Consider the following 25,835-nt stretch of genomic DNA (forward strand, 5'->3'; position numbering starts at 1 on the left):
TCGCCACCCCGCCCCTCTCGCTTTGTTTCAGTCGTGAACGGAGCACACACGGCTGTAACGCGGTGACTCATTCCGACCCATACAAGTTCTAGCAAACGCGTCGTATCCCAAGAAAGACGTCGTATCCCAAGAAAGATGTCGTATCCCAAGACATTTTTTTCTCGAAAAAAAACGACGTATACCAAATTCGACGTATTCCAAAGCGGTCGTATACCGAGGTTCCACTGTATTCATTGTGGAGGAATCCAGTGAGCTATTAAGTAATTTTTTCACAACGCCAAGAGCGCTCGCGGTCTGATTGAACGTTGCAGGGGGTGGGGAAGTATGGCCGTGCGGTCGTGGACAGCTTTGTCGGCTGGCGTGTGCGTGCAGGCGTGCTGCTGCACGTGTCCCTGGGGCCCGCCAAGCACCGGCTGGGTGGCAGCGCACTGGCGCAGTGTTACGGGCAGATCGGGGACTCGAGCCCCGACATGGATAGCCCGGAGACGGTGGTGGCCGGCTTCAACGTCACGCAGGAGCTGCTGGTTGGTGAGTCGCCCTCCCACCCACTCGCTCCCCCGCTTCCCTCACCCCCACTACCCCCCCTCGCTCTGATGTCTGTGTGTGTGCGTGTCTTTGTGGGGAGCGGATGTGGAGTAGCGGTTGGCGCACTGCGGTTCGAACCTGGCGACTCGAATCCGATTCCCCGCTCTTGGCCAACACCAGTGACGTTTTTTGTGAACCAGTCCTGGGCCTCCCCTATGTCAACTCGGCCTCAAATGTACTTGGTGCTATGTGTAAACATTGCCGCTGGGGAGACAAAGGCGGCCGGGCGTGGTGTTTGGCCACCCACCCCCTCGTGTGTCGTACCAGCCTTCATAGGTGCTCGCTAACAGCACTTGCCCCAACAGTCTGTGAAGGCTATACTAGGGATCTTTGTCTTGAGGAGCTCACAAATCCTTGAAAGATCTGGACACAGTACCATCGGTGAGCTCCGGCAGGCAAGGCTGCGTTTGCTGGGTCATGTAGCCCACATGCTCAGCTACCACATGCCTAAACAGCTATTGTTTAGCCGGATAGAGGGGGCTAAATGGGCGCGGCACAGGCTGGAGAAGGGATTAAATGATAAAAGTGATATGGTCCGAGAGGATATGGAGTTGAGTGGACTTTGCCAATGATTGGTACCAGCGGTGTCAACATCGGCCTCTGTGGAAGAGGCTCGTGAAGGATACTCCTGGGCAGTTGGAGGCAGTCGCCTTCGAACAACAATGGAGGGCAGAGGAGCGCTCGCAACAACAAGCGGAGTGACGGACGGCTAAAACACAGCAAGTTGGCACAGTGGGGGGCATAGCTGGTGCATCTGCCAGTCATCTCAGTCACTTAACCTATGGCACCTGGGTTTGCCAGTGGGCATTTCACACTTTACGGCTGTTGTGTTTGCATCTGTGTGTGCGTGCGTGTGTGCGTGTATTTGTGTGTGCGTGTGTGTCTGTGTGTGCGTGCGTGTGTGCGTGTATTTATGTGTGCGTGTGTGTCTGTGTGTGCGTGCGTGTGTGCGTGCGTGTGTGTCTGTGTGCGTGTGTCTGTGTGCGTGCGTGCGTGCGGCAGAGCACGCGATATCGGCGGGACACGATGTGAGTGACGGCGGACTGCTCGTGTGTCTGCTGGAGATGGCCTTCGCTGGGAACCGCGGCATCGATGTTGAAATGCCGGGCGAAGCCGGCTCCTCCGGTAGCGATAGCCCCAACACTCAACACACTGACCCTGCCCTGACCTTAACCACAATGGCCCTGCCCTGACCCTAACCACACTGCTCGTGTGTGTGTGTGTGCGTATATGTGTGCGTGTGTGCGCTCGTGCACACGTGTATACGCATGTGCGTGAGTAGCACTGGAGCTGCTCTTTGCCGAAGAGCTGGGCCTGGTGCTGGAGATGTCTCCGGCTCTCGCTGATGCCGTGTGCCGTCGCTACCGCAGCGCCGGCGTGGCGTGCAGGCGTGTCGGGCGCATCGTCGGAGAGGGGGAGACGGCGCAGGTCGCCCACTCACCCACCAACTTACTTACTCGTCCACCAACTCATCCACTCGCTCACCCATTCGCTCACCCACTCACCCACCCACCCACTCACTCACCCACCCACTCACTCACTCACCTTTTCACTCGCTCACTCATCCACCAACTCACCAACTCACCCACCAACTCACTCACTCACCGACCAACTCACCCACCCACTCACACGCTCACCAAACTTACCCACCCAAGCACCCACCGACTCCCCCACTCACCCACTCACTCACCCACCAACTCACCAACTCACTCTATCAATACCCACCATTCGCCACTAAGTGACGGTGACGTCACGTGTGCCAGGCCAGGTGCACTCACTCATCCACTCACCCACCAACTCACTCGCTCACCCACTCGGTCGCTCACTCACCCACTCACTCACCCACCCACTCACTCACCTACTTACCCACCAACTCACTTACTCCTCCACTCACTCACTTACTCACTCATGCACTAACCCACTCACCCACTTACCCACCACCACCCACCCACACATGGTGTGCAGGTGCGTGTGTGCGTGTCGGGAGAGGAGCTGCTGAGTGAGCCACTGGGCGCTCTGCGCGATGTCTGGGAGGCCACCGGCTTCGCCCTGGAGGAGCTGCAGGCCAACCCGGCCTGCGTGCGGCAGGTGAGGAGGAGGCTCGCTGGTGTCGCACGTCGTCCCCACCCCCACCCACCGGCGCGGTCATATAGAGCGCAGAGATGGCGGTACCTTCCGCGCTTTGCGTTACCACGCGAGCGCGACCCGCCGATTGCGGCGTTCCGATCTCCGTCTGGGGAGTTTCCCAGGAGCCGGGGGGATTTCAAAGGAAACGTTCTCATCGCTCCAACCGCCGCACCTCTGCATGGCAAGTCCAGTGCGTCGAGCGTGACTCCGCTACTCGTTGTCCATGACAGGAGCTGTGGGTCGTGTTGGGACTTCCTTCACGAGAGCCGTGGTCTGTGTTGGGACTTCCTTGACGAGAGCTGTGGGTTTGTGTTGGGACTTCCTTGACAAGAGCTGTGGGTCGTGTTGGGACTTCCTTCACGAGAGCTGTGGTCTGTGTTGGGACTTCCTTGACGAGAGCTGTGGGTCTGTGTTGGGACTTCCTTGACGAGAGCTGTGGGTCGTGTTGGGACTTCCTTGACGAGAGCCGTGGTCTGTGTTGGGACTTCCTTGACAAGAGCTGTGGTCAGTGTTGGGACTTCCTTGACAAGAGCTGTGGGTCTGTGTTGGGACTTCCTTGACGAGAGCCGTGGTCTGTGTTGGGACTTCCTTGACAAGAGCTGTGGTCAGTGTTGGGACTTCCTTGACAAGAGCTGTGGGTCTGTGTTGGGACTTCCTTGACAAGAGCTGTGGGTCGTGTTGGGACTTCCTTGACGAGAGCTGTGGTCTGTGTTGGGACTTCCTTGACGAGAGCCATGGGTCGTGTTGGGACTTCCTTGACAAGAGCCGTGGGTCGTGTTGGGACTTCCTTCACAAGAGCCGTGGGTCGTGTTGGGACTTCCTTGACAAGAGCTGTGGGTCGTGTTTGGATTTCCTCGATCATAATTTTGAGCAGCATGAGATCGCTCCGTAATCACAGGGGGCGTGACTCAAAGGCGGCACCCATTCTGCGATGATCGGATCGCTTGGTCCGTTGGGATCTTCGGCGGCGTGTACCGTGTCCCCCCCCCCCCAACCCCAGGAGCGCGAGGGGCTGTCCCGGCGCGTCGCCCCCCCTTACCGCCTGACCTTCGACCCCAGCGTTTCTCCAAGTGTTCCAAAGAGCCTCGGTAAGCTGACGAGTTTGCAAACATCCAGCCGCCATAATCGAGCGAGAAGAGGGGGGAATGTTATGAGCCTGGCCAGTATGCTCGACGTGTTTGCGCATGTGTGTGCATGCGTGCATCCCTGCGTGCCCGTGTGTGTCAATGTCTAGCCCACCTCAGCTGTTTGGAAGTCATGTTCCGTCCACATCAGCTCGCGTGCGGGTGCTGGGCGGACAATTACGTCGCAGGATCGTGAGACGATGACGGCTTGTGGGGGAGGCCTTCATCCAGCAGTGGATTGACCATGGCCGACGACATATCGAAGCGAGAAGCCCGTTGCCCTCCCCTCTTCTTTGCAGCGTCGGCGCGGCCCCTCGTGGCCACGGTCCGGGAGGAAGGCAGCAACGGGGACCGGGAGATGGCGGCGGCCCTGCACATGGCCGGCTTTGAGGTGAGGGAGTGCACGGCACGAGAGAAAGCACTCCGCTCCCACGGTTGCTCCACTCCGGATCGCTCCACGGTGAAGAACGACCTCGAGGGGAGAGCGAGCAGTGGCCTGGAGCATGGAGCTGGCACGGCTGAGGTTCGGCATTCGATCGCAGGCGGCCGCCCAGCCGACCGCGATGGGACCGGCGTCTCGAGTGCAGCGAGCCGTCGGGGACAGCCCGGTCACCGGTGGCTGGACGGCAACAAAATCACGTTTGGTTTAATTTCGCGCGTACTTTGGCAAATTTCTACCTCAAAAAACTTAAAGTATCGTTTTGACAGTCACGATGACTGTTGACTTGAGAGGTCATGGAGTGCGCGGTGAGGCCCCCCGGCATCCCCTCACGTCTCCACTCGAGCGCCGCGTGTGACGTCAATGGCACGGCTCCGCTTCTGCGGTGGAAACAAAACGTGACCCCTCCTGAACCGTCTGGCGGTGGCGTTGGCGGTGGCGTTGGCGGTGGCGTTGGCGGTGGCGTTGGCGGCAGTGTGGGGCCGTGTCCCCGCAGGCAGGTGTGGGACGTGACGATGAGCGACGTGTGCACGGGCGCCGGGACGCTTGAGCGCTTCCGAGGCCTCGTCTTCGTCGGCGGCTTCAGCTACGCGGACGTCCTGGGCTCCGCTAGAGGTCTCCCATGCCGGCCGCGGCACGACGCGAAGTGACCGTCACCTCTCCGCGCGACTCTCCGGTAGCAGTAGAGGCCTCGGAGAGCCGCCCACAGCCGCGGAGAATCAAAATCTTTCTTTATACTGGAGGAATCCGATCAGCTATAAAGCTCTTTTTCAAATGTGTCCAGTCGGGGCGGGTCAAAAAGTTACAACAACAAACAATACAAAAACAAGATAGGAATGCAAAGTATAGGAAAGGTAAACAAATCACTAGATATGACCAGGTAAAGACCACTGAGCTCTATTAGCATCTTTGTCAGATGCGACCTGGCCACGAATGATAGCGCAACAAAGTGGCTGATCGGGCCGCTGCTGCTGCTGTCGTCTGGAATTCTCTTCCTCCGCTTGAGCTCCGTGCTGCTGCTCCACCTCCCTCTACTCGAGGCTTGAGACCCCCTTTTAGTTTTCCAGCTCATTTAGATTAACACTATTTAGATTAACACCATTTAGATCAACACCCTTGTTTAACACCATTTAGACTTAACTACATTTAAATAAACACCATTTAGATTTAACTCCATTTAGATTAACGCCATGGATTTATTTATTTCCTCCTCCCCTGTGAAGCGTGTGGAGATGATGCAGTTGGCCTTGGACGCTATACACATGATCTCTATGCGATCTACATGCGATACACGTGATCCACACGTGATCTCTGTGATCTATACCTGCCCCACACGTGCCCCGCGTGCTGCAGGCTGGGCGGCGTCCGTGCTGTTCAACGCGAGCGCCCGCGCGCAGTTCGCGGCGTTCCGGCGCCGATCCGACACCTTCAGCCTCGGCGTCTGCAACGGCTGCCAACTCATGGCGCTGCTGGGCTGGGTGGGCGACGGCGCCGGTGAGGTTCCCCCATGCGCACACACACGCACACGCGCGCAGACACCACACGCGCACACACCACGCGCAGACACGCGCACACACGCGCAGACACGCACACACGCACACATGCAGACACGCACACATGCAGACACGCACACGCAGACACATGCGCAGACACGCACACGCAGACACACGCGCAAACACACACACGCAGACACGCACACACACACATGCAGACACGCGCACATGCGCACGCACAAAGATTCCCCGTGTAGCTCGCACACACTGAGGGGTGAGTGGTCGGCACCGCGCCTGGCCGCCTTTTGCAGGTGGCCCAGGACTGGCTCGGATATACTCTGCCACTGTTATTGGTCGTGAACAGGGTTCGAACTCGAGTTGCCGGGTTTGTAGCACAGTGGGCTAACCACCGCGCTACTTTACGTGTGTGTATGTATGTTGAACTTGTTCCGCACTGTACCTAGCCAGTCGTGTTAATCGGAGGTGCAGGGGTAGGACAACAAACTAAACACAAAGAGCAGCTCTCAAGAAATTAGATTTCAATCTCGATTTAAAAGTGCATCGCTCCAGTGGATTCCAAATACTGCTTCCCAAAAACCTGCGCGTGCGGTCTGTCTGCACGCACACGGACAGTGCGCATCACAGCCTGTGTGCTATGTTTGTGCACACGGACAGCACACGGACAGCACACGGCACAGCCGCACGGTAGCCAGCTGAGCAGCTTGCTCCACTGCTGGTGCAGGTTTGTTGAATAGTCATTAAAAGTCGATTCTTAGACGCGTGATGCGGGGATCTTCAGAGTCTCCGTAAAAATGTGACGGAGAGGTTTGAACGAAGGGACCACGCGGATTGTCCAGACACACCGACGGGACGGAGACGAAACCCGGTGAATGAATGTGCGTGTGCTGCCCCGCCTTGTCAATCTACTGCCGGATGAGAGCCTGCCAACGTCTTGTGGGCCACGAGTGATATTCTTCACCACGCTGGTCGGCGCGTGTTGGTGATTGGGGGGCGGGGGTGGAGACCAACGGTGAAGTTTGCTGCACGAGTTGAGCGGCGGTGGCTATGCACGTGGCCAGTAATCCAGCACTGGAGGCGGCAGCGAGGGTTGGCGGATCACGCACAGATGCTCCAGAACTCCCTTCCCATGGGCTGCAAGGTGGTGCCGTACCCTCGCGAGCAGAAGGTGGTAGACAAAGCGCGGACTCCACCTGTCCCGTTCGTGCGGGGATAGAGCGTTGCACCTTCGCACAAGTGGCCTTTCTCTGACTGCTCCGGTTTCTGACCAATAGCCCCTGAATACATAGAGGATGGCAGAGCTTGGGAAAGTGTTGGTGCCGGCTGTTTGGAACGGAGTTCCATGTGTCGGTGGTTCCTCCGCCCCGCGCCGAGCGGCACGTTATTATCCGTACATCACCACACCTATACAACACGCACGGCGGTGGTCGGTCCATCCAAGCACGGTGCAGGCTGAGGGTTTGCTTGGCTTCCGAGATGTGCAGCGAGTCCGGCCGCGTTTCTGCGTTGGTGTCGTCGCGAGATCGATCGCTCCGCGCGCCGGTACCCTAATGGTGGTGGCGCCCGAAGAACATTACCGTGCATGTGTGCGTGTCCGTGCATGAGCGCGCATGCACGCGTCCGCCTGTGTGCGTGCGTGTGCGCACATGCACGTGTCCGCCTGTGTGCGTGTGTGTGTGTGTGGGGAGCAGTAGTGTAACGGTTAGTGCGCTGCGCTACTGTAATAAAAGGACTCGAACACTTCTTTCTGTCTTCGTGTCTTTATTCAGGTTCACGTCTTTACCCACACGGCACTCTGTTATAACTCCTGTATTTGTAGCCCCCGGCTATTCACTGCTATTATAGCTTCCTCACCCCTCTGACTCTCTGCTTCATCTACTGTAACCTCCTCCCTGCAGACTCGCTGCTACCCCTATGTGCAGACTCCCGCTGCTACCCCTATGTGCAGACCCTCTGGCTGTCACTGTATGCAGACCCGCTGCCCACCCTCTCTGTGCAGCCCCGCTGCTGACTGCAGCCTCCTTGCTGCTTCGGGTCGGTCACCGCTGGCCAACGGTGCCGATCCTCGCTTCCCCCGTGTTCGTGGCGATCTCGCCACACCCCGCTTCGCCCTACGTGGCCTTCCTCTGTTCCTGGCTCCCAGTCACCCCCCCTGCTCTTCCGGTTCCCCTCCTTCTATACTCAACCCCTCTCCCCCCACGTGACCTAACTCCTCCCCCCCTGACGGCACCTCAGAAGGGCCGTTTACAACCGCATTACACTACTAACCCACCGACCCGAGTTCGATTCCTGCTCACGACCAACACCAGTGATAGCGATTATCTGACATGGTCCTGCACCTCCCCTAGGCTGACTCGGCCTCAAACGAGTACCTGGTGCGTTGTGTAAACATCGCTATTAGGGAGACAAAGACGGCCGGGCGTGGTGGTGGTCACCCACCCCCTGGTGTGCCATTCCAGCCTTCATAGGTGCTCGCTAACAACACTTGCCTCAACAGTCTGTTAAGGTTCCACGGGAGATCATTGTCTTTTTGCGTGCGCTCTGAATTTAAAAGGCGGCGTGGACGATGGCGGTGACGGCCACGAGGAGGCACTGGCGCCCGGCGTGGTGCTGGCATCCAACGTGTCGGGCCGCTTTGAATCGCGCTTCGTGAGCGTGCGCGTCCAGGAGGACTCCCCAGCACTCATGCTGAGCGGCATGGGGGGCTCCGTGCTGGGTGTGTGGGTGGCGCATGGAGAGGGTGAGTGGGGTAGGGAGAGGGTGAGCGGGGCAGAGGGAGGGCGGGCGGGGCAGGGAGAGGGTGAGCGGGGCAGGGAGAGGGTGAGCGGGGCAGAGGGAGGGCGGGCGGGGCAGGGGCAGGGAGAGGGTGAGCGGGGCAGAGGGAGGGCGGGGCGGGGCAGGGAGAGGGTGAGCGGGGCAGAGGGAGGGCGGGCGGGGCAGGGAGAGGGTGAGCGGGGCAGGGGCAGGGCGAGCGGGGCAGGGGCAGGGCAAGTGCCCCACGTGACCACCCCCCACGTGCCCCCCCCCCCCCCCCCACGTGCCCCCCACCCTCCCTCCAGGTCGCATGGCATTTAGCAGCGAGGAGCAGCTGGAGCGCCTCATCGCGGGCAAGCTGGCACCCCTCCGCTACGTGGACGACCAGGGCAGCCCCACCGAGAGCTACCCCCTCAACCCCAACGGCTCGCCGCGGTGAGCACTGCACCGTCCGCCGTGTCACCCGCCGCGACGCCCGTCGTGCTACCTGCCGTGTCATCTGTCACGTCACCGACCGTGTCACCCCCGCCACGTCAACCCCGCCGTGCCAACCGTCATGCCACCCACTGCGCCATCACCCGGGTGGCCCCGCGTGTCCGTCACGTGTGAACGGCCGAGAGCCGTGTGGGCCCGGAACCGGCGCGACTCGGATTGAACCTCGGCGGCCACCCTGTTCAATAAAAAAATCTCGCCACAAGTTACTCAATTGGGATTCAACTTATTTTGCACCGTACGCAGTCAACCGCGCTAATCAGAGGTGCGGGGGAAGAACAACAAACTAGACACAAAAGCATTTCTAAAGAAATGAGTTTGTCAATCTGGATGATTTAACAGTGCATAGCTCCAGTGGTTTCCTAATATCGGAAGGGTGTTCCAGACGGCCGCAGAAGCGCACCTGAAAGCGCGCGATGCCGTGACCATCTTTGTTCGATGGCTCGCTAAAAGCTGCTGCTGCTGCTGGGAGGGTGACCAGAGTTTGCGTGATGGTAATTTATGCTCGTTGAGCATATCGTGTTTCGTGATGCGATGCGTTGTTGAACGATAATGTCAGCGGGGAACCCATCGGTTTACAAACCTGGGCCCATGATGACCCAGCCGGGGGCACTCCGTGATCGCCTGGCACAGCGCAGCGTTGACCCCCCCCCACCGCCCCCCCCTTGCGTGCCGCACTAACCTTCACCGGTGGTCGCTCTCCGCGCTTGCCCCAGCGACACGGCTACACGGGGGCTTCCGGGGGCTTCGTCTCCGCCGTGAACTCCTCCAATTGTGACGTCTCGTCTCCCCCGGTCCCCCCTTGTGTGCGAGGTAGCGGGGTGGCTGCGCTCTGCTCGCCGGACGGGCGCCACCTGGCCATGATGCCGCACCCGGAGCGCTGCGTGCTGCCCTGGCAGTGGGCGTGGGCGCCCGCCGCGTGGCGCGGCTCCGTCACGACCTCGCCGTGGCTGCGCTTGTTCCGCAACGCTCGCGCCTGGTGCCTGCAGGACGGCGCCGCGGCGTCCCAATAGGCGACGGCGCCGCGCGACGGGACCCGCGGTTGCCGCCCGTGTCCCGGTGGTCCCCGCGTCGTCCTCCCTCTGGAGCGCCCTCTGGTGGAGACCCTCCTGCCGGCGATCGAGGGTCCGCACCCTGGCCCCGATGTGCCGCGGTGGGGGGGGCCTCGTTAACGACGCAGCTTCTGAACCATCTCTTCTGCTTCTCACGTCTTTAAAGACGAACCTGATTCTCCGGGACTATTCACATGCACAACTGTTCACCAGCCTAAATAATGAATGGGTCACAACCCACAACCTCTTTACCCCCCCCACTCCAGAACCAGCAGTGGAAATTCCACAGTGCAAAGGCAATGGCGTACCTGGTGGGACGTGAATACGTTGCGATTGGAGAGACAAAGGTGGCCGGGATTGTCGTTGGCCACTACTCTCCGTTGTGTGCCGTGCCGACCTTCATAGGTTGCTCTCTAACGACATTTGCCGCCCTGCTAGTCTGAAGCTATACGGGGATCTCTGTCATTGTTGTACGAGCTCATTGGCCTTGGGAGAGATGCTGTACGCACAAGGGGTGACCCCAAATCGCTGGTGTTCAACTCAATTGATTGCAGTGTGGAAATTCCACGTTCCCGTGGTATGGGCATAGTGCAGGCTTGCTGCTGTACAGCCGGCATGCCTCTATGACCATAGCTGCCTGCACTCGCTGTCTGCTCTTGGTGCCGCTGCTGTCCTCAGACGGCTGTAGTATTCCACGTGTCGCTGATGATCCTTGTTCCGAGCGAAGCTCCCCCGTCAGTCGGAGGCCCTTTCGCCAGCTCGCGGTGGCATGGAGCAGCCACTCGCACGGCTGTTAAAACGCTCGGCAATGCTCACCCACGCAAAACGTGAATTATTTAAAATAATGTCCGTCCCCTGCGTAGCCACTGCTTGATGGAAGGGGCTGCGCACTGCTCCGACAAACGCATCGCGCTGTATTTGCCGTGACCGTGCCTTAGGAACGTTTGCAATCTTCATTCATTCGTTCAACTGTTGCTGCTAGAACGCCGCCAATAAAACAAACGCAAGACCGCACGAGTTGTTTGTTTATGCCTCACTCTTTATTTTGGGTACAATTCCCGATGGTGTGAATTAGGCAGCGGTGGTGGTGCTGACAATGATGATGATGATGGTGGTGATGGTGGGTGGGTGATGATGATGGTGGTGGTGGTCGGGCTCGGTGTGACCCGGCATGGCTTCCCAGCGACACCATGCCAAGCGGTCTCCTGCCAGGGAGAGAACCCAGTGGGCATCCTCTGGGCTGAAGCTGAACGCGATTGGCGGCCGAGCACAACAAAGGCAATACACGCAATCAGAAACAAAGATCCCCCGTATAGTCTTAACAGACTTTTGGGGCAAGTGCTGTTAGCGAGCACCTATGAAGACCGGCATGGCACACGAGGGGGTGGGTGTCCAGCACGACGCCCGCACCGCCTTTATCTCTCCAGTGGCGATGTTTACACCGCACCAGGTACTCATTTTAGGCTGAGTCGACCTATGGGGAGCGCAAAACGGCCGTCGTCAGCCGCGCCAGGGCACCGTTTCTGGCACTAGCAGCCAAATCCAAGAGCACGCGCACAACACAACAACGTGTGTGCCAAGCAGCCGCGAGCCAGAAATACACACATCTCCGTACACGAATATCCGCGTATCTTCATCTCTTCCTTTGCGACGTCCAACCGAACGCCTTGTACAATAAACGCTCGCCAGCTGGTCGAGCGAAGTCTCACACCCGGGATCCCGGCACCGCTCTCGAAATCGCCGCGCCACTCGCCCTCAATGCATGTATCATTGCCCGCACGCGACCGCTTTGTCCGCGCCTCGAGCGAGCGGATGCGCAACGAGAGAGAGGGGGGAACACCGCGTGCCCTGCACCGTGGCGAGCCAATCACGCGGCTCGCGATTGTTGCGAGGAGAATGGAACCACGTGGCTACGAATCCGCCGCTTGGAGGAGTCCCGAGTTGCACGCAACCGATCGCTGCGGTGCGAACTCTGCGTAACTCGGGCACACACAGGCGCACAACTGTTGACAGGCGCGGGTGATTCCCGAGTGGGTGAGATACGGGGAAAGGACAAATGGCTAACGCGGGATGTACTGTCGTTCACGCCGGAGATGCTGCCCTGTGGAGGTTTTGCCGTGGGAGCGACCGCTTGGGCAGCAGTGCTACACCACCGCTCTGTGTCTCTCCCCACGGCACCACTCCCGTTGGCGCGACACACAAACATTGCTCCGTCTCCGCGACTCGGCGATCCGTGACGTCACTGTGGGACTGGGGGAGAGGGCAGGGCGGGAGGTGGGGGCTGGATCGGCCACTGAACGGCACGGAGGAGGAGAGTTCGTCTGTTCCAGCGAACAACAGCGAGGGTCTCTCCTGCGATTCTGAAAATACCGCGGCGCACCGGTTATGAGGCACCGGGAAGTGATCGTGCGTCTTGCCTTCATGTGCCGTTGTCAGCAACAAATCCTGGTGTTCATTAACAGATCTGCAGTAGCGCTAGTATATTTTTTGCTGCGTGTATTTTTCGGAAAGAGTCTTGTTCATGTATGGTTCAGTTGGAAAAAAAATCCTAGACTTATACTTGTGTTTACCTTGTTGATTCGGGGTTCCCCCGTGTGGCCAACTGGGCCCCTTTGTGTTGCATCACGCCCTACACAGACACTTCCAACAATACAAACGAGACGCCCTACACAGACACCACCAACAATACAAACGAGACGCCCTACACAGACACCACCAACAATACAAACGAGACGCTCTACACAGACACCACCAACAAGACAAACGAGACACCCTACACAGACACCACCACCAAGACAAACGAGACGCCCTACACAGACACCACCACCAAGACAAACGAGACGCTACACAGACACCACCAACAATACAAACGAGACGCCCTACACAGACACCACCAACAATACAAACGAGACGCTCTACACAGACACCACCACCAAGACAAACGAGACGCCCTACACAGACACCACCAACAAGACAAACGAGACGCTACACAGACACCACCAACAATACAAACGAGACGCCCTACACAGACACCACCAACAATACAAACGAGACGCTCTACACAGACACCACCAACAAGACAAACGAGACACCCTACACAGACACTACCACCAAGACAAACGAGACGCTACACAGACACCACCAACAATACAAACGAGACGCGCGACACAGACACCACCAACAATACAAACGAGACGCGCGACACAGACACCACCAACAATACAAACGAGACGCCCTACACAGACACCACCAACAATACAAACGAGACGCGCGACACAGACACCACCAACAATACAAACGAGACGCGCGACACAGACACCACCAACAATACAAACGAGATGCCCTACACAGACACCAACAACAATACAAACGAGACGCCCTACACAGACACCACCAACAAGACAAACGAGACGCCCTACACAGACACCACCAACAAGACAAACGAGACGCTACACAGACACCACCAACAATACAAACGAGACGCGCGACACAGACACCACCAACAATACAAACGAGACGCGCGACACAGACACCACCAACAAGACAAACGAGACGCCCTACACAGACACTACCAACAAGACAAACGAGACGCCCTACACAGACACCAACAACAATACAAACGAGACGCCCTACACAGACACCACCAACAAGACAAACGAGACGTACTACACAGACACCACCAACAATACAAACGAGACGCCCTACACAGACACCACCAACAATACAAACGAGACGCCCTACACAGACACCAACAACAAGACAAACGAGACGCCCTACACAGACACTACCAACAAGACAAACGAGACGCCCTACACAGACACCACCAACAATACAAACGAGATGCCCTACACAGACACCACCAACAAGACAAACGAGACGCCCTACACAGACACCACCAACAAGACAAACGAGACGCCCTACACAGACACCACCAACAAGACAAACGAGACGCGACACAGACACCACCAACAAGACAAACGAGACGCCCTACACAGACACCACCAACAAGACAAACGAGACGTACTACACAGACACCACCAACAATACAAACGAGACGCCCTACACAGACACCACCAACAATACAAACGAGACGCCCTACACATACACCACCAACAATACAAACGAGACGCCCTACACAGACACCAACAACAAGACAAACGAGACGCCCTACACAGACACTACCAACAAGACAAACGAGACGCCCTACACAGACACCACCAACAATACAAACGAGATGCCCTACACAGACACCACCAACAAGACAAACGAGACGCCCTACACAGACACCACCAACAAGACAAACGAGACGCCCTACACAGACACCACCAACAAGACAAACGAGACGCGACACAGACACCACCAACAAGACAAACGAGACGCCCTACACAGACACCACCAACAATACAAACGAGACGCGCTACACAGACACTACCAACAATACAAACGAGACGCCCTACACAGACACCACCAACAAGACAAACGAGATGCCCTACACAGACACTACCAACAATACAAACGAGACGCCCTACACAGACACCACCAACAAGACAAACGAGATGCCCTACACAGACACCACCAACAATACAAACGAGACGCCCTACACAGACACTACCAACAATACAAACGAGACGCTACACAGACACTACCAACAAGACAAACGAGACGCGCTACACAGACACTACCAACAATACAAACGAGACGCGACACAGACACCACCAACAAGACAAACGAGACGCCCTACACAGACACCACCAACAAGACAAACGAGACGCGACACAGACACTACCAACAAGACAAACGAGACGCCCTACACAAACACTACCAACAATACAAACGAGACGCCCTACACAGACACCACCAACAAGACAAACGAGACGCCCTACACAGACACCACCAACAAGACAAACGAGACGCCCTACACAGACACCACCAACAATACAAACGAGACGCCCTACACAGACACCACCAACAAGACAAACGAGACGCCCTACACAGACACTACCAACAAGACAAACGAGACGCCCTACACAGACACCACCTACAAGACAAACGAGACGCGCTACACAGACACCACCAACAAGACAAACGAGACGCCCTACACAGACACCACCAACAAGACAAACGAGACGCTACACAGACACCACCAACAATACAAACGAGACGCCCTACACAGACACCACCAACAATACAAACGAGACGCTACACAGACACCACCAACAATACGAACGAGACGCCCTACACAGACACCACCAACAAGACAAACGAGACGCTACACAGACACCACCAACAATACAAACGAGACGCGCGACACAGACACCACCAACAAGACAAACGAGATGCGCTACACAGACACTACCAACAAGACAAACGAGACGCCCTACACAGACACCACCAACAATACAAACGAGACGCGCTACACAGACACTACCAACAAGACAAACGAGACGCGCTACACAGACACTACCAACAAGACAAACGAGACGCGCTACACAGACACCACCAACAAGACAAACGAGACGCCCTACACAGACACCACCAACAATACAAACGAGACGCCCTACACAGACACCACCTACAAGACAAACGAGACGCCATACACAGACACCACCAACAAGACAAACGAGATGGACAACGCGAGTGAGACAGTCGACACGAGACATCACAAAAGCTACTTTTTAATCTCATCTTGGGGGTGGCTGACAACACAAACGTGGCGGTCTACAGGAGCCGGGACTAACGACACCAATAAGAGTCGAGACAGCTCAGTGGTGAATCACGTGGAGGGTGGCACTGTGACTCGCGATGTTCATCAGCGAGAACTCATTCAGAATGCACGTGTGGTTTAGCCCACTAAAGCTGGACTTGGCCAAATAAAATCCCAACATCATCATTATTATTGTGCAGTCATTTCTAACAGGGGCCGAGACCTGAGAAAGAGAATTACGGACGGACTGGGTTCCAAGAAAGATCCGAGATGTCTTCCTGCTTGAAACGAGCACGGGGTGCTCGGATGCTCATCTCCTCTTTTCACAGCCCTGAGCCAGTGGTAGACATTCACCATTCCTATGACAGGGTCGAGACTATCCGAAGGGCGACCACAAAGCAGAAGCAATCTTCTCGACTCAGCAGGGAATGATGGGCTGAGTCAGGACCCATCCGGCATCTGGAATGGAGTCGCTCCGACCGCTCGGCGAGCGGAGAGCTCTGCCCACTGCTGCACCGTCACCCTCTGAGAGCGCCCAGATTCCAGTCCCAGGAGTTCAGCAAAGCTCACTCGGGTGATTTAACTCGCCCGCATTCACCTCGCAAGCCCAATCTACGATCGCAGCCTCGCCACTGAGCGAGTGCTCACACCGCTGTCTCCCCGCCGCGTTCTCGTGTTGCTCGGCACGATTAGTCCAACGTTTCAACTTGGAGTGCTGGGAGCTCTTTCGGGAACTGAAGCGAGCAGCTCGTGTTTGCCACTGTACTGCACTCTATTACAAAGCCTCGTTCGCTGCCGCTTAGCGAGCGAGCTACTCAATTCGGTTCCTGAAGGAGCTCCCAGCATGCCGAGTGAAACGTCGTACATCGCGACGAAAGCACGCGAGACATGACCCGTGACCGCGCCTCCCTTCACACGCAGGACTGACTTTACTTGTGTAATAAAAGGACTCGAACACTTCTCTCTGTCTTCGTGTCTTTATTCAGGTTCACGTCTTTACCCACACGGCACTCTGTTATAACTCCTGTATTTGTAGCCCCCGGCTATTCACTGCTATTATAGCTTCCTCTCCCCTCTGACTCTCTGCTTCATCTACTGTAACCTCCTCCCTGCAGACTCGCTGCTACCCCTATGCAGACTCCCGCTGCTACCCCTATGTGCAGACCCTCTGGCTGTCACTGTATGCAGACCCGCTGCCCACCCTCTCTGTGCAGCCCCGCTGCTGACTGCAGCCTCCTCGCTGCTTCGGGTCGGTCACCGCTGGCCAACGGTGCCGATCCTCGCTCCCCCCGTGTTCGTGGCGATCTCGCCACACCCCGCTTCGCCCTTCGTGGCCTTCCTCTGTTCCTGGTTCCCCGTCACTCCCCCTGCTCTTCCGGTTCCCCTCCTTCTATACTCAACCCCTCTCCCCCCACGTGACCTAACTCCTCCCCCCCTGACGGCACCTCAGAAGGGCCGTTTACAACCGCATTACATCACCCTCCCCCCTAAAGAAAATCCAGCCGACCTCGGCTGAATTGCAACCTGAAAAGCAATGCGGGTGTAAAGGGCCAACACGCAAAAAGACACGAAGCATTGAAGAACATTATAACAATAACACAACACAACACAATCTAACGAAACGTGAGGGATTTCGAGCGAGTACGGGTAGCCGGGCCGTCCCGGACGGTCGGCGGCCCACCCGCCGAGCGGGAACGTGGAAGGGTTTTAGGGGCGACGGGCGCAAGTTCTTCCGTCGCCATTGGAGGCCCGCCACTGTCCCGCTCGCGTCCAGAAACATCCCGTACTCGCGTCCGCGGAGGGATAGGAAGAGCTGCAGGTCCCGTGGGTTCTGCGGCTCCGGTCGGCGTCCCACAAGCGGAAGGTCCTCCTCCCTGCGCTGTCACGGCCGGCTTGTCTGTGAAGGGTACGACAGGCGCTCTCGCAAGGTCAGCAGACACAGGCAAGGGCGAGTCGGCAGCAACAGACCCCGGCAAGGCAACTTGGGGAGATGACGCATCCGGCCATGGGGCAATGTATGGCTTCAACCGGGACGTGTGCACGAACCAACGCCGTGCACCAACCTGAACACGCGCCGACTGTGGGTTGGGAACCTCAATGAGGCGGACCGGACCCTGCCAAGGTCGATGTAATTTAGGAGATGTACCTGGCCGCACCTGTGGGCAATGAAGCCAGGCCAGGTCCCCCTTTTTCCAGGGACACTCCCCCTTTGAACGTCGGGCACACCGCTCATTCCTGGCCTGAGCCTTGGCAGTAGCCATGCGGGCATTTTCCCTCGCCTCAGCGACACGCCGAACGTTGTCCTTAATATACTCAGGAAGAGGCTTAACAGGCCCCCTCGCACCGGTTCCCAACTGGTCATGAATCGGCGGCACGTTCTCACGGCCGTACATAAGGAAAAACGGCGAGTATCCAGTAGCCGCGTGCGGCGTCATGCGATACGCCGAAAGCACCCCAGGGATATGCAAATCCCAATCAGATTGGTTTTCCCCGACTGTATGGCACAGCATGGCGGACAGAGTCCGATTCAACCGTTCCACCATACCATCCGTTTGCGGGTGGTAGGGGGACGTCCGTATCTTTTTAGTTCCAAGAGCCGCACACACCTCCCCCAACAATTTAGACGAAAAGTTACGTCCCTGATCCGTAAGGAGCCTCTCCGGAGCCCCTTTGTCCATTACATACCCAAATAGAAAGGCGTCCGTGATAGACGCCGCTGACTGGTCAGGCAAGGGCCAGGCCATCGGCCAGCGAGAGAGGTACTCCACCCCCACCAGTAAATACTTATTCCCTTTAGCTGATGGCGGAAAGGGTCCCAAAATATCTAACGCCACCAACTCATTAACCCGAGATACTTTAATCGATTGTATCGGCGGAACATATGGATGTTTAGGCGGCTTACGGCGGGCACAATCGGGACACGCGCGAACGTGACCGACGACATCCGTCGTCATGCCGTGCCAATAATAGTCTCGTTGCAGCGTCAATAGGGTTTTCTGCACCCCCAGGTGTAAAAGTGTGTCACAGTGCAAGGATCTAATCAGCTCATAGCGCAATGACGCAGGCACAACGAGACGCCAGTGTTCCTGTATCCCTTCCCTCCACATCAGTAACCCATCTCGGAGAGCAGTTTCCGAATTACCACCCGCACCGACTTCCTTACCCGCCTTCTCCGTTCGTTTCCGTAACGACACCAAAGAATCGTCCAACATTTGCTCCCGAATCCACACAGACCTTGGAAGACGCAAAATCCCGTCAGCCGGTCCCCCTTCAACCGGTCCCGGTGTAAGCGGAGGTTCGAGAACATCCACTGCCCGCGCGACAGGTTGAGGGGGGGGCTGAGCCGGTCCACACCTATGCGTCCCCGACGCACACGCACAAGGGGATTGTTGCGGCAACCTGGACAGTGCGTCCGCGTTAGCGTGACGCACACCCTTCCGATGGTGAATTTGGAAGGAGAATTCTTGCAACGTGTCCAGCCATCTCGCCAATTGTCCGGATGGCTGGTCCATCTTAAGAGCGTACTGCAAGGCCGCATGGTCCGTTCGGACAATAAACGACCGACCGTACAGATACGGTCGAAATTGGCGGAGAAAATACACAATAGCCAAAAGTTCCCTGCGAGTGACGCAGTAACGAGTTTCCGCGGGAGACAAAACCCGACTCCCGTACGCCACCACACGCTCAACACCACCTTTTGACTGGGACAACACCGCCCCAATCCCGGTGTCACTCGCATCAGTATCCAGAATGAAGGGATGTTCAAAATCCGGATAATCCAACGTCGGCGCAGTAGCCAGTAGGTCGCGCAGGCTCCGAAACGCCGCCTCCTCCGGCGGTCCCCACACAAATTTGTGCCCCTTCCCAGTAAGGAGATGCAAAGGCCTGGCGATAGTAGCGAAATTCGGAACAAACCTCCGGTAATATGAGGCGAACCCCAAAAACCGACGCACATCACCCACCGTGGCGGGGGTTGCCCAATCCCGGACACACGCAGTTTTCTCTGGATCCGTGGCCACCCCGTCCGCACTAACAATATGTCCCATGTATCGAACGGAACGTTGCAGTAGATGACATTTCTTAGGCTTGAATTTCAAATTAGCAGAACGCATTCTGGCAAAAACGGCCTCCAACCGCAATAAATGCTCATCAAATGTGCGGCTGAAGACAATAATATCATCTAAATAAATGAGACATGTCTCCCACTGCAACCCCGTCAATACCAACTCCATCAATCTCTGAAAGGTGGCAGGGGCTGCATTCAACCCCATCGGCAGACAGTTAAATTGGAACAACCCCTGCGGCGTACGGAACGCTGTCTTTTCCCGCGAGGGCTCGTCAAGGGGAAGCTGCCAGAAGCCCGAAGAGAGATCTAGCGTTGAAAAAAACTTAGCCCCTGACAAGGCGTCGAGAGAATCGTCCATACGCGGCAGGGGATACGCATCTGCCACCGACACTTTATTTAACTTCCGAAAATCCACACAAAATCGTAATTTACCATCTTTCTTTTTAACCAACACGACAGGCGCACCCCACGGGCTATTAGACGGAGATATAATATCCGCTTTCAACATGTCTTCCACTGCCCCTCGAACGTGCTCACGCTCAGCCGGACTCATCCGACGCGAGTTCAAGCGGATAGGGGCCGCGTCCCCCGTTTCGATGTGATGAGAGAGCAGCGAGGTGCGTCCCAAGTCCAAATCGTCCGAGCTAAACACATCGGAATAGCTCGCTAATAATTTATGAATCGCACAACGCTGCTCAGCGGAAAGGGCCGAATTTTCCGCACATAATTCGGCGATCCAACGATCGTCCACCCCTCCGTCGTGTGAAACACCACCCACCAGCCCCCCGTCCGGAATGTCACTCTGAGCCGTAAACGCCGTAGTGGCGTGTGCCACAACGGTACCAGCCGGCACACACACGCTTTCAGAAGTCGCATTTAACACCTGCAAAAACGGGCGCTGATCCGGACGGACAATGGTTTGCGCCCCCACCAGTGCCAATCCGCCCGTAACAGCGGCGGACGGCGACAGCAAAATTCCACAAGCACTCTGCCGACCCGGAACCGGCTTCCGGTATCGTAGGGGAATGAGCATCTGCGAGCCAGGTGGAATATCAACTGAAACTTCCGATAACGCCTGCACCTGGGCAACCGGAGCCGGTCGCCCCCAGGTGGACTGTAAAAACGCCAATTTGCGGCCCCCTGGCAGTTCAATGCAATTTTCATTGATTCTAATTAAAATGGGCATCTTAGCCAAAAAATCCGTGCCCAACAAGCAAGGAACCGCCAGGGACCTCGAAATTAACACAACGCCCGAGGCCGAGACCCCCCCGATAGAAATATTAGCGTCCACCTGTCCCACGATGCCCATACTACCCCCGTTCGCAGCGATGCAGGAAGCGTAAGCCGGCCTCACGGCCCCCGGTGGGATGTTCAAAAGATGGAATATGACATCCGAAATAATGGTCGCGGACGCCCCGGAATCCACCAAAATACGCACGTCCACCCCTTGGATCGACCCCGGTACAGTGGACGAACCTGTAGCGGCCGCGACAACCCGCCGAGCCAACTTACGCCACTGCGTTATCGAGCGACAAGGCGCAGATACTGGCCTCCCATATTTTAGAACATCCGCGTCGCACAACAACGGCGATGAGTGAGGTGTCAGGCCTTGCCGGGTGTCTGGTGCGCACCGACTTGCCTGTGCCGGAGGGTCTTTCTTTGGGACGTCCGCGATCGAGGCCTCCTGCTGGGGCGGCCCCGGAACCCGGGCCCAGCAGTCCCTGGCATAGTGGCCCCGACGGCCGCAGCGGAAACAGTCGACGTCGGGTCGGCGCGCAGCAGGCACCCCGTCCCGACGTGGCCGCGCCGGCGGCGGAGCCCGCAGCCCCGGCCCGCTTCGAGCCGGCCACGGAGTGGAGGCGGCCGACAGCTCCTTTGGGCCGGTCGCATCCGGCACGTACACGGCCTTTGTAGGGTCCCACCCTACGGCCCCCCCCATCGACGACAGGACCGCCCGTCCACGCCGTGACTTGTTTCCAGCGGCGGAGATTGAACTGGGCGTCCAAACACTTGGCCGCGGTCCGGGACGTGAGTTTCTCGTGACCGCACGCCGGCATAGGAATGCCCAGATCCCGGGATAACTCCAACATCTTCCCCAAGATGAGAGGTTCCAGCAGGTCAGGCTCCGTCTCCGGGTAAGCGGCCATCGCGAGTTCCAGCACGGCGCCCCTGTACGCTACAGGCGACTCCTCCGGTGCGCGTTGCCGCTGCACGAAGCGGCGATGGGCGTCATCCGGTGGCTCGTACGCGTCCGCCATTTCGTCGAACACTCCACGCAATGTTTTCTTCTTCGCAGCTTTTATAGAGCGAAAAAAACGAACAGACTCATCGTCAAGGAGAGTCGGAAGCACCTCCAGCGCCTCGGCGTCCGTCCACCTTGCCGTTCGTACCGCCGCCAAAAATCGACAAGCGAACGCACTCCAATCGCCCCCGATGGAGAACTCCTTAACAGTTGTAAGGTGACGACTGCGGCTCCTTGGCCTGCTTCCGTCCGTCACCGACTCTTCCGGCGGCAAGTTCAGCAAGGCGTCGCAACGCGGTGTCGCCAAGATGGCGGACGATCCTCGTGGCGGCCCCAAAATGGCGGCTTCCCGCCTTCCGTGGTGCGCCACGCCCAAGATGGCGTCTTCACGCCGCGTGGCCGATGGCGGCGCCATCGAAGACGACCCGGGCTCCTGCCGATCACCACCATCACCTTCCAACGCCGCCCTTGGCGTGACAAGGTCACACAACTCCGTGATGACGGTTTTTAGGGTCGCCAGTTGCTCCGCCATCCGGGTCCATCTTAAATCTTCGTCCTTCAACGCAGATGGGTCGGACGCAGCGGCAACCTCCTCCACACCCGGGCCCTCACGGATCTCTCCCTCCGCCGAAGTGAAGCCGACCTCAGGAGGAAGATCGTCGTCGTCCGATGATGAAGCCGACGCCGGAGATGGGATATTCTTCTTCCTCAGTTGTTTCGCCATGCCGTTTCACTTCTGACTCCAGTGTAATAAAAGGACTCGAACACTTCTCTCTGTCTTCGTGTCTTTATTCAGGTTCACGTCTTTACCCACACGGCACTCTGTTATAACTCCTGTATTTGTAGCCCCCGGCTATTCACTGCTATTATAGCTTCCTCTCCCCTCTGACTCTCTGCTTCATCTACTGTAACCTCCTCCCTGCAGACTCGCTGCTACCCCTATGCAGACTCCCGCTGCTACCCCTATGTGCAGACCCTCTGGCTGTCACTGTATGCAGACCCGCTGCCCACCCTCTCTGTGCAGCCCCGCTGCTGACTGCAGCCTCCTCGCTGCTTCGGGTCGGTCACCGCTGGCCAACGGTGCCGATCCTCGCTCCCCCCGTGTTCGTGGCGATCTCGCCACACCCCGCTTCGCCCTTCGTGGCCTTCCTCTGTTCCTGGTTCCCCGTCACTCCCCCTGCTCTTCCGGTTCCCCTCCTTCTATACTCAACCCCTCTCCCCCCACGTGACCTAACTCCTCCCCCCCTGACGGCACCTCAGAAGGGCCGTTTACAACCGCATTACACTTGTTCAAGTTACACGCGGTTCGTAGAGGCCAGCAAGTGTCAACAGCAAGGTCTGATGATAGACACGAGGACGAGTCTGCAGTTTCAAGGCCAGGTGTAGTGAAACTTTGATCGTCATTCACAGAAGACTTGGCGATGCGTTTATCGATTCCCCACGGAGTACCAATCAATGCGCCCCCCCCCCTCTTGACAGCTGACTGGATATTATGAAAAGCGACGGCTCTGTATCTTCCAGGGGAGAGTGTTACAGGGAGTGAGCAGGCACGCAAGGGGTGCAGCAGCACACGCCTCGTGCCCGCTGTATTCAAGCCCCCCCCCCCCGTGTTCCTATTCTCATGGTTGGACCGAACATGTAGAAATAAAAACCATGAACTATGTTTTTTATCTTAACAGGTAAGGCCCACTGAGCTATAACACTAGATTCGAAGCTTTCGTGACTGCAGGAATTACTTTTTGGTTCTTTCGGTAAAGTCACGTAGAAAATAAAATAATAATACTAGAATACGACGTTTCGGTTACAACACAAGCAACCATCATCAGGTAAGAATGAATGGTAAAACACAGACACGGCAACAACACAGGCAGACACACATGCCGTGTCTGTTTTATCTTGGTGTGTCTCGCTCGGTGTGTCTTTGTGTGTCTCTCTGCAATCGTCTGCCTGTGTTGTTTCCGTGTCCGTGTTTCATTATTCATTCTTACCTGATGATGGTTGCTTGTGTTGCAACCGACACGTCGTATTTTATTATTTGATTAGATTTTCTCCGTGAATTTACCGAAAGAACCAAAGAGTTTTGCCCACTGAGCTCCAGAGCTCTTTTTCGTTCAGGGACCTGGCCACAAATGATAGCTCAACGAAGTGGCTTATCATTGTGGACATTTACAGCAGTCAAATAGTCTCAATGCGTGTCGATTCTAAATGTGGAGGGAAAATCGGAGAATCTGGAGAAGCATCCACACGACCACGGGAAGAACATGAAAACTCCAAAAATACACGCGTCAAGGTCGGGATAGAACCCACGATGTTCTGTATACCAGGTGAGGTAGTTAACACATCCTAGCCACCGTGGCACCCCATCTGATGTCTGGTCACGCTGATGAAATGAAATAATCGGCTGTGCGAGGTCATGGTATCAGTCCGGTCACCAAAGTAACACCGGAGTAAAATTTGATTCAGATTTTTTTTCTTATATATTAATATTTCCAGCCGTGAGAAAATTGTGAGAACTGGACAGTTGGGAAAGTGCTGCCCCCTACCGTGTGGATCTGAGGTCGCTTGAGGTAGTTCTGTGATAATCACTTCCGTGGGCCGTTCTCTGCGATGCTAAGGTTGCGCAGCTGCTCTGCGGGAGATCGGAATGCCTCGTCTCATCACGCCAATTGCCCGACTGTGATCTAATTGTGATCTAATTGTGGGGAAATAAACGTGGTTTTAATTGATCAAATTATTCGGCGGCGCTGCTGCTGCTGCGTTGGCAGTGGAGAAAAATCAACAGAACAAGTCCCGTGTCAATAACAACCATGCGGCCTGAACAGCAAGAAAAACAAAACACAATGGCCGACGTTTCAGGCAGTGGCCCTTCTTCAAGTGCCGTTATTGACGAGTGGGTGCGTTCTCCTACGCGAATGCTTCATCGACGTCGGAGTCGCACTGTCTTGCAGCGTGTGGGAGAGAGGCCCAACGTCGTCTCCAGCCCCACCGGTGACCCCGCACAGGAGCCTGGGTGGGCGCAGCTCCCCCAGTGGCGTGTTACCATTCACTCTCTTTATTATCGGGTCACAATCGTGCGTGGTTAAACCCTGCTCCACCGACACGGCCACTTGATGAAGTTGTCACACGATGAGCAACAACACGTGGCCAATGTAATACTGCTTCAGCACTCCACTGGGGGCGTTGGAGTGCAGCTGACCGCTGTATTGTGGGGTAACAGCACACCGCTGTGTGATGTAGGATAGCAGCTCACCGCTGTGTGATGTAGGGTAGCAGCTCACCGCTGTGTGGTGTAGGGTAGCAGCACACCGCTGTGTGATGTAGAGTAGCAGCTCACCGCTGTGTGATGTAGAGTAGCAGCTCACCGCTGTGTGTTGTAGGGTAGCAGCTCACCGCTGTGTTGTAGGGTAGCAGCTCACTGCTGTGTGATGTAGGGTAGCAGCTCACCGCTGTGTGTTGTAGGGTAGCAGCTCACCGCTGTGTGATGTAGGGTAGCAGCTCACCGCTGTGTGATGTAGGGTAGCAGCTCACCGCTGTGTGATGTAGGGTAGCAGCTCACCGCTGTGTGATGTAGAGTAGCAGCTCACCACTGTGTGTTGTAGGGTAGCAGCTCACCGCTGTGTGATGTAGGGTAGCAGCTCACCGCTGTGTGTTGTAGGGTGACAGCTCACCGCTGTGTGATGTAGGGTAGCAGCTCACCGCTGTGTGATGTAGGGTAGCAGCTCACCGCTGTGTGTTGTAG

At 56.8% G+C, this 25,835-nt stretch overlaps 1 protein-coding gene across 1 annotated transcript in view; it reads left to right on the forward strand.

The window, feature by feature from the left end:
* The window catches only part of PFAS (phosphoribosylformylglycinamidine synthase), a 31,977-nt gene extending 20,885 nt beyond the window's left edge, over positions 1-11,092 (forward strand). Inside the window, 11 exon segments of the mRNA XM_061575774.1 lie at positions 373-528; positions 1,588-1,710; positions 1,868-2,013; positions 2,551-2,673; positions 3,713-3,800; positions 4,136-4,227; positions 4,776-4,890; positions 5,629-5,769; positions 8,341-8,526; positions 8,846-8,975; positions 9,850-11,092. Coding sequence (XP_061431758.1) covers positions 373-528; positions 1,588-1,710; positions 1,868-2,013; positions 2,551-2,673; positions 3,713-3,800; positions 4,136-4,227; positions 4,776-4,890; positions 5,629-5,769; positions 8,341-8,526; positions 8,846-8,975; positions 9,850-10,045 — 1,496 coding nt within the window. The 3' untranslated portion in view covers positions 10,046-11,092.
* The last annotated feature ends 14,743 nt before the right edge of the window (positions 11,093-25,835 follow it).

This window comes from Lethenteron reissneri, chromosome 59 (assembly GCF_015708825.2).
Source record: "Lethenteron reissneri isolate LAM-NWPU_2019-01 chromosome 59, ASM1570882v1, whole genome shotgun sequence".
Lineage (NCBI taxonomy): Eukaryota > Metazoa > Chordata > Hyperoartia > Petromyzontiformes > Petromyzontidae > Lethenteron > Lethenteron reissneri.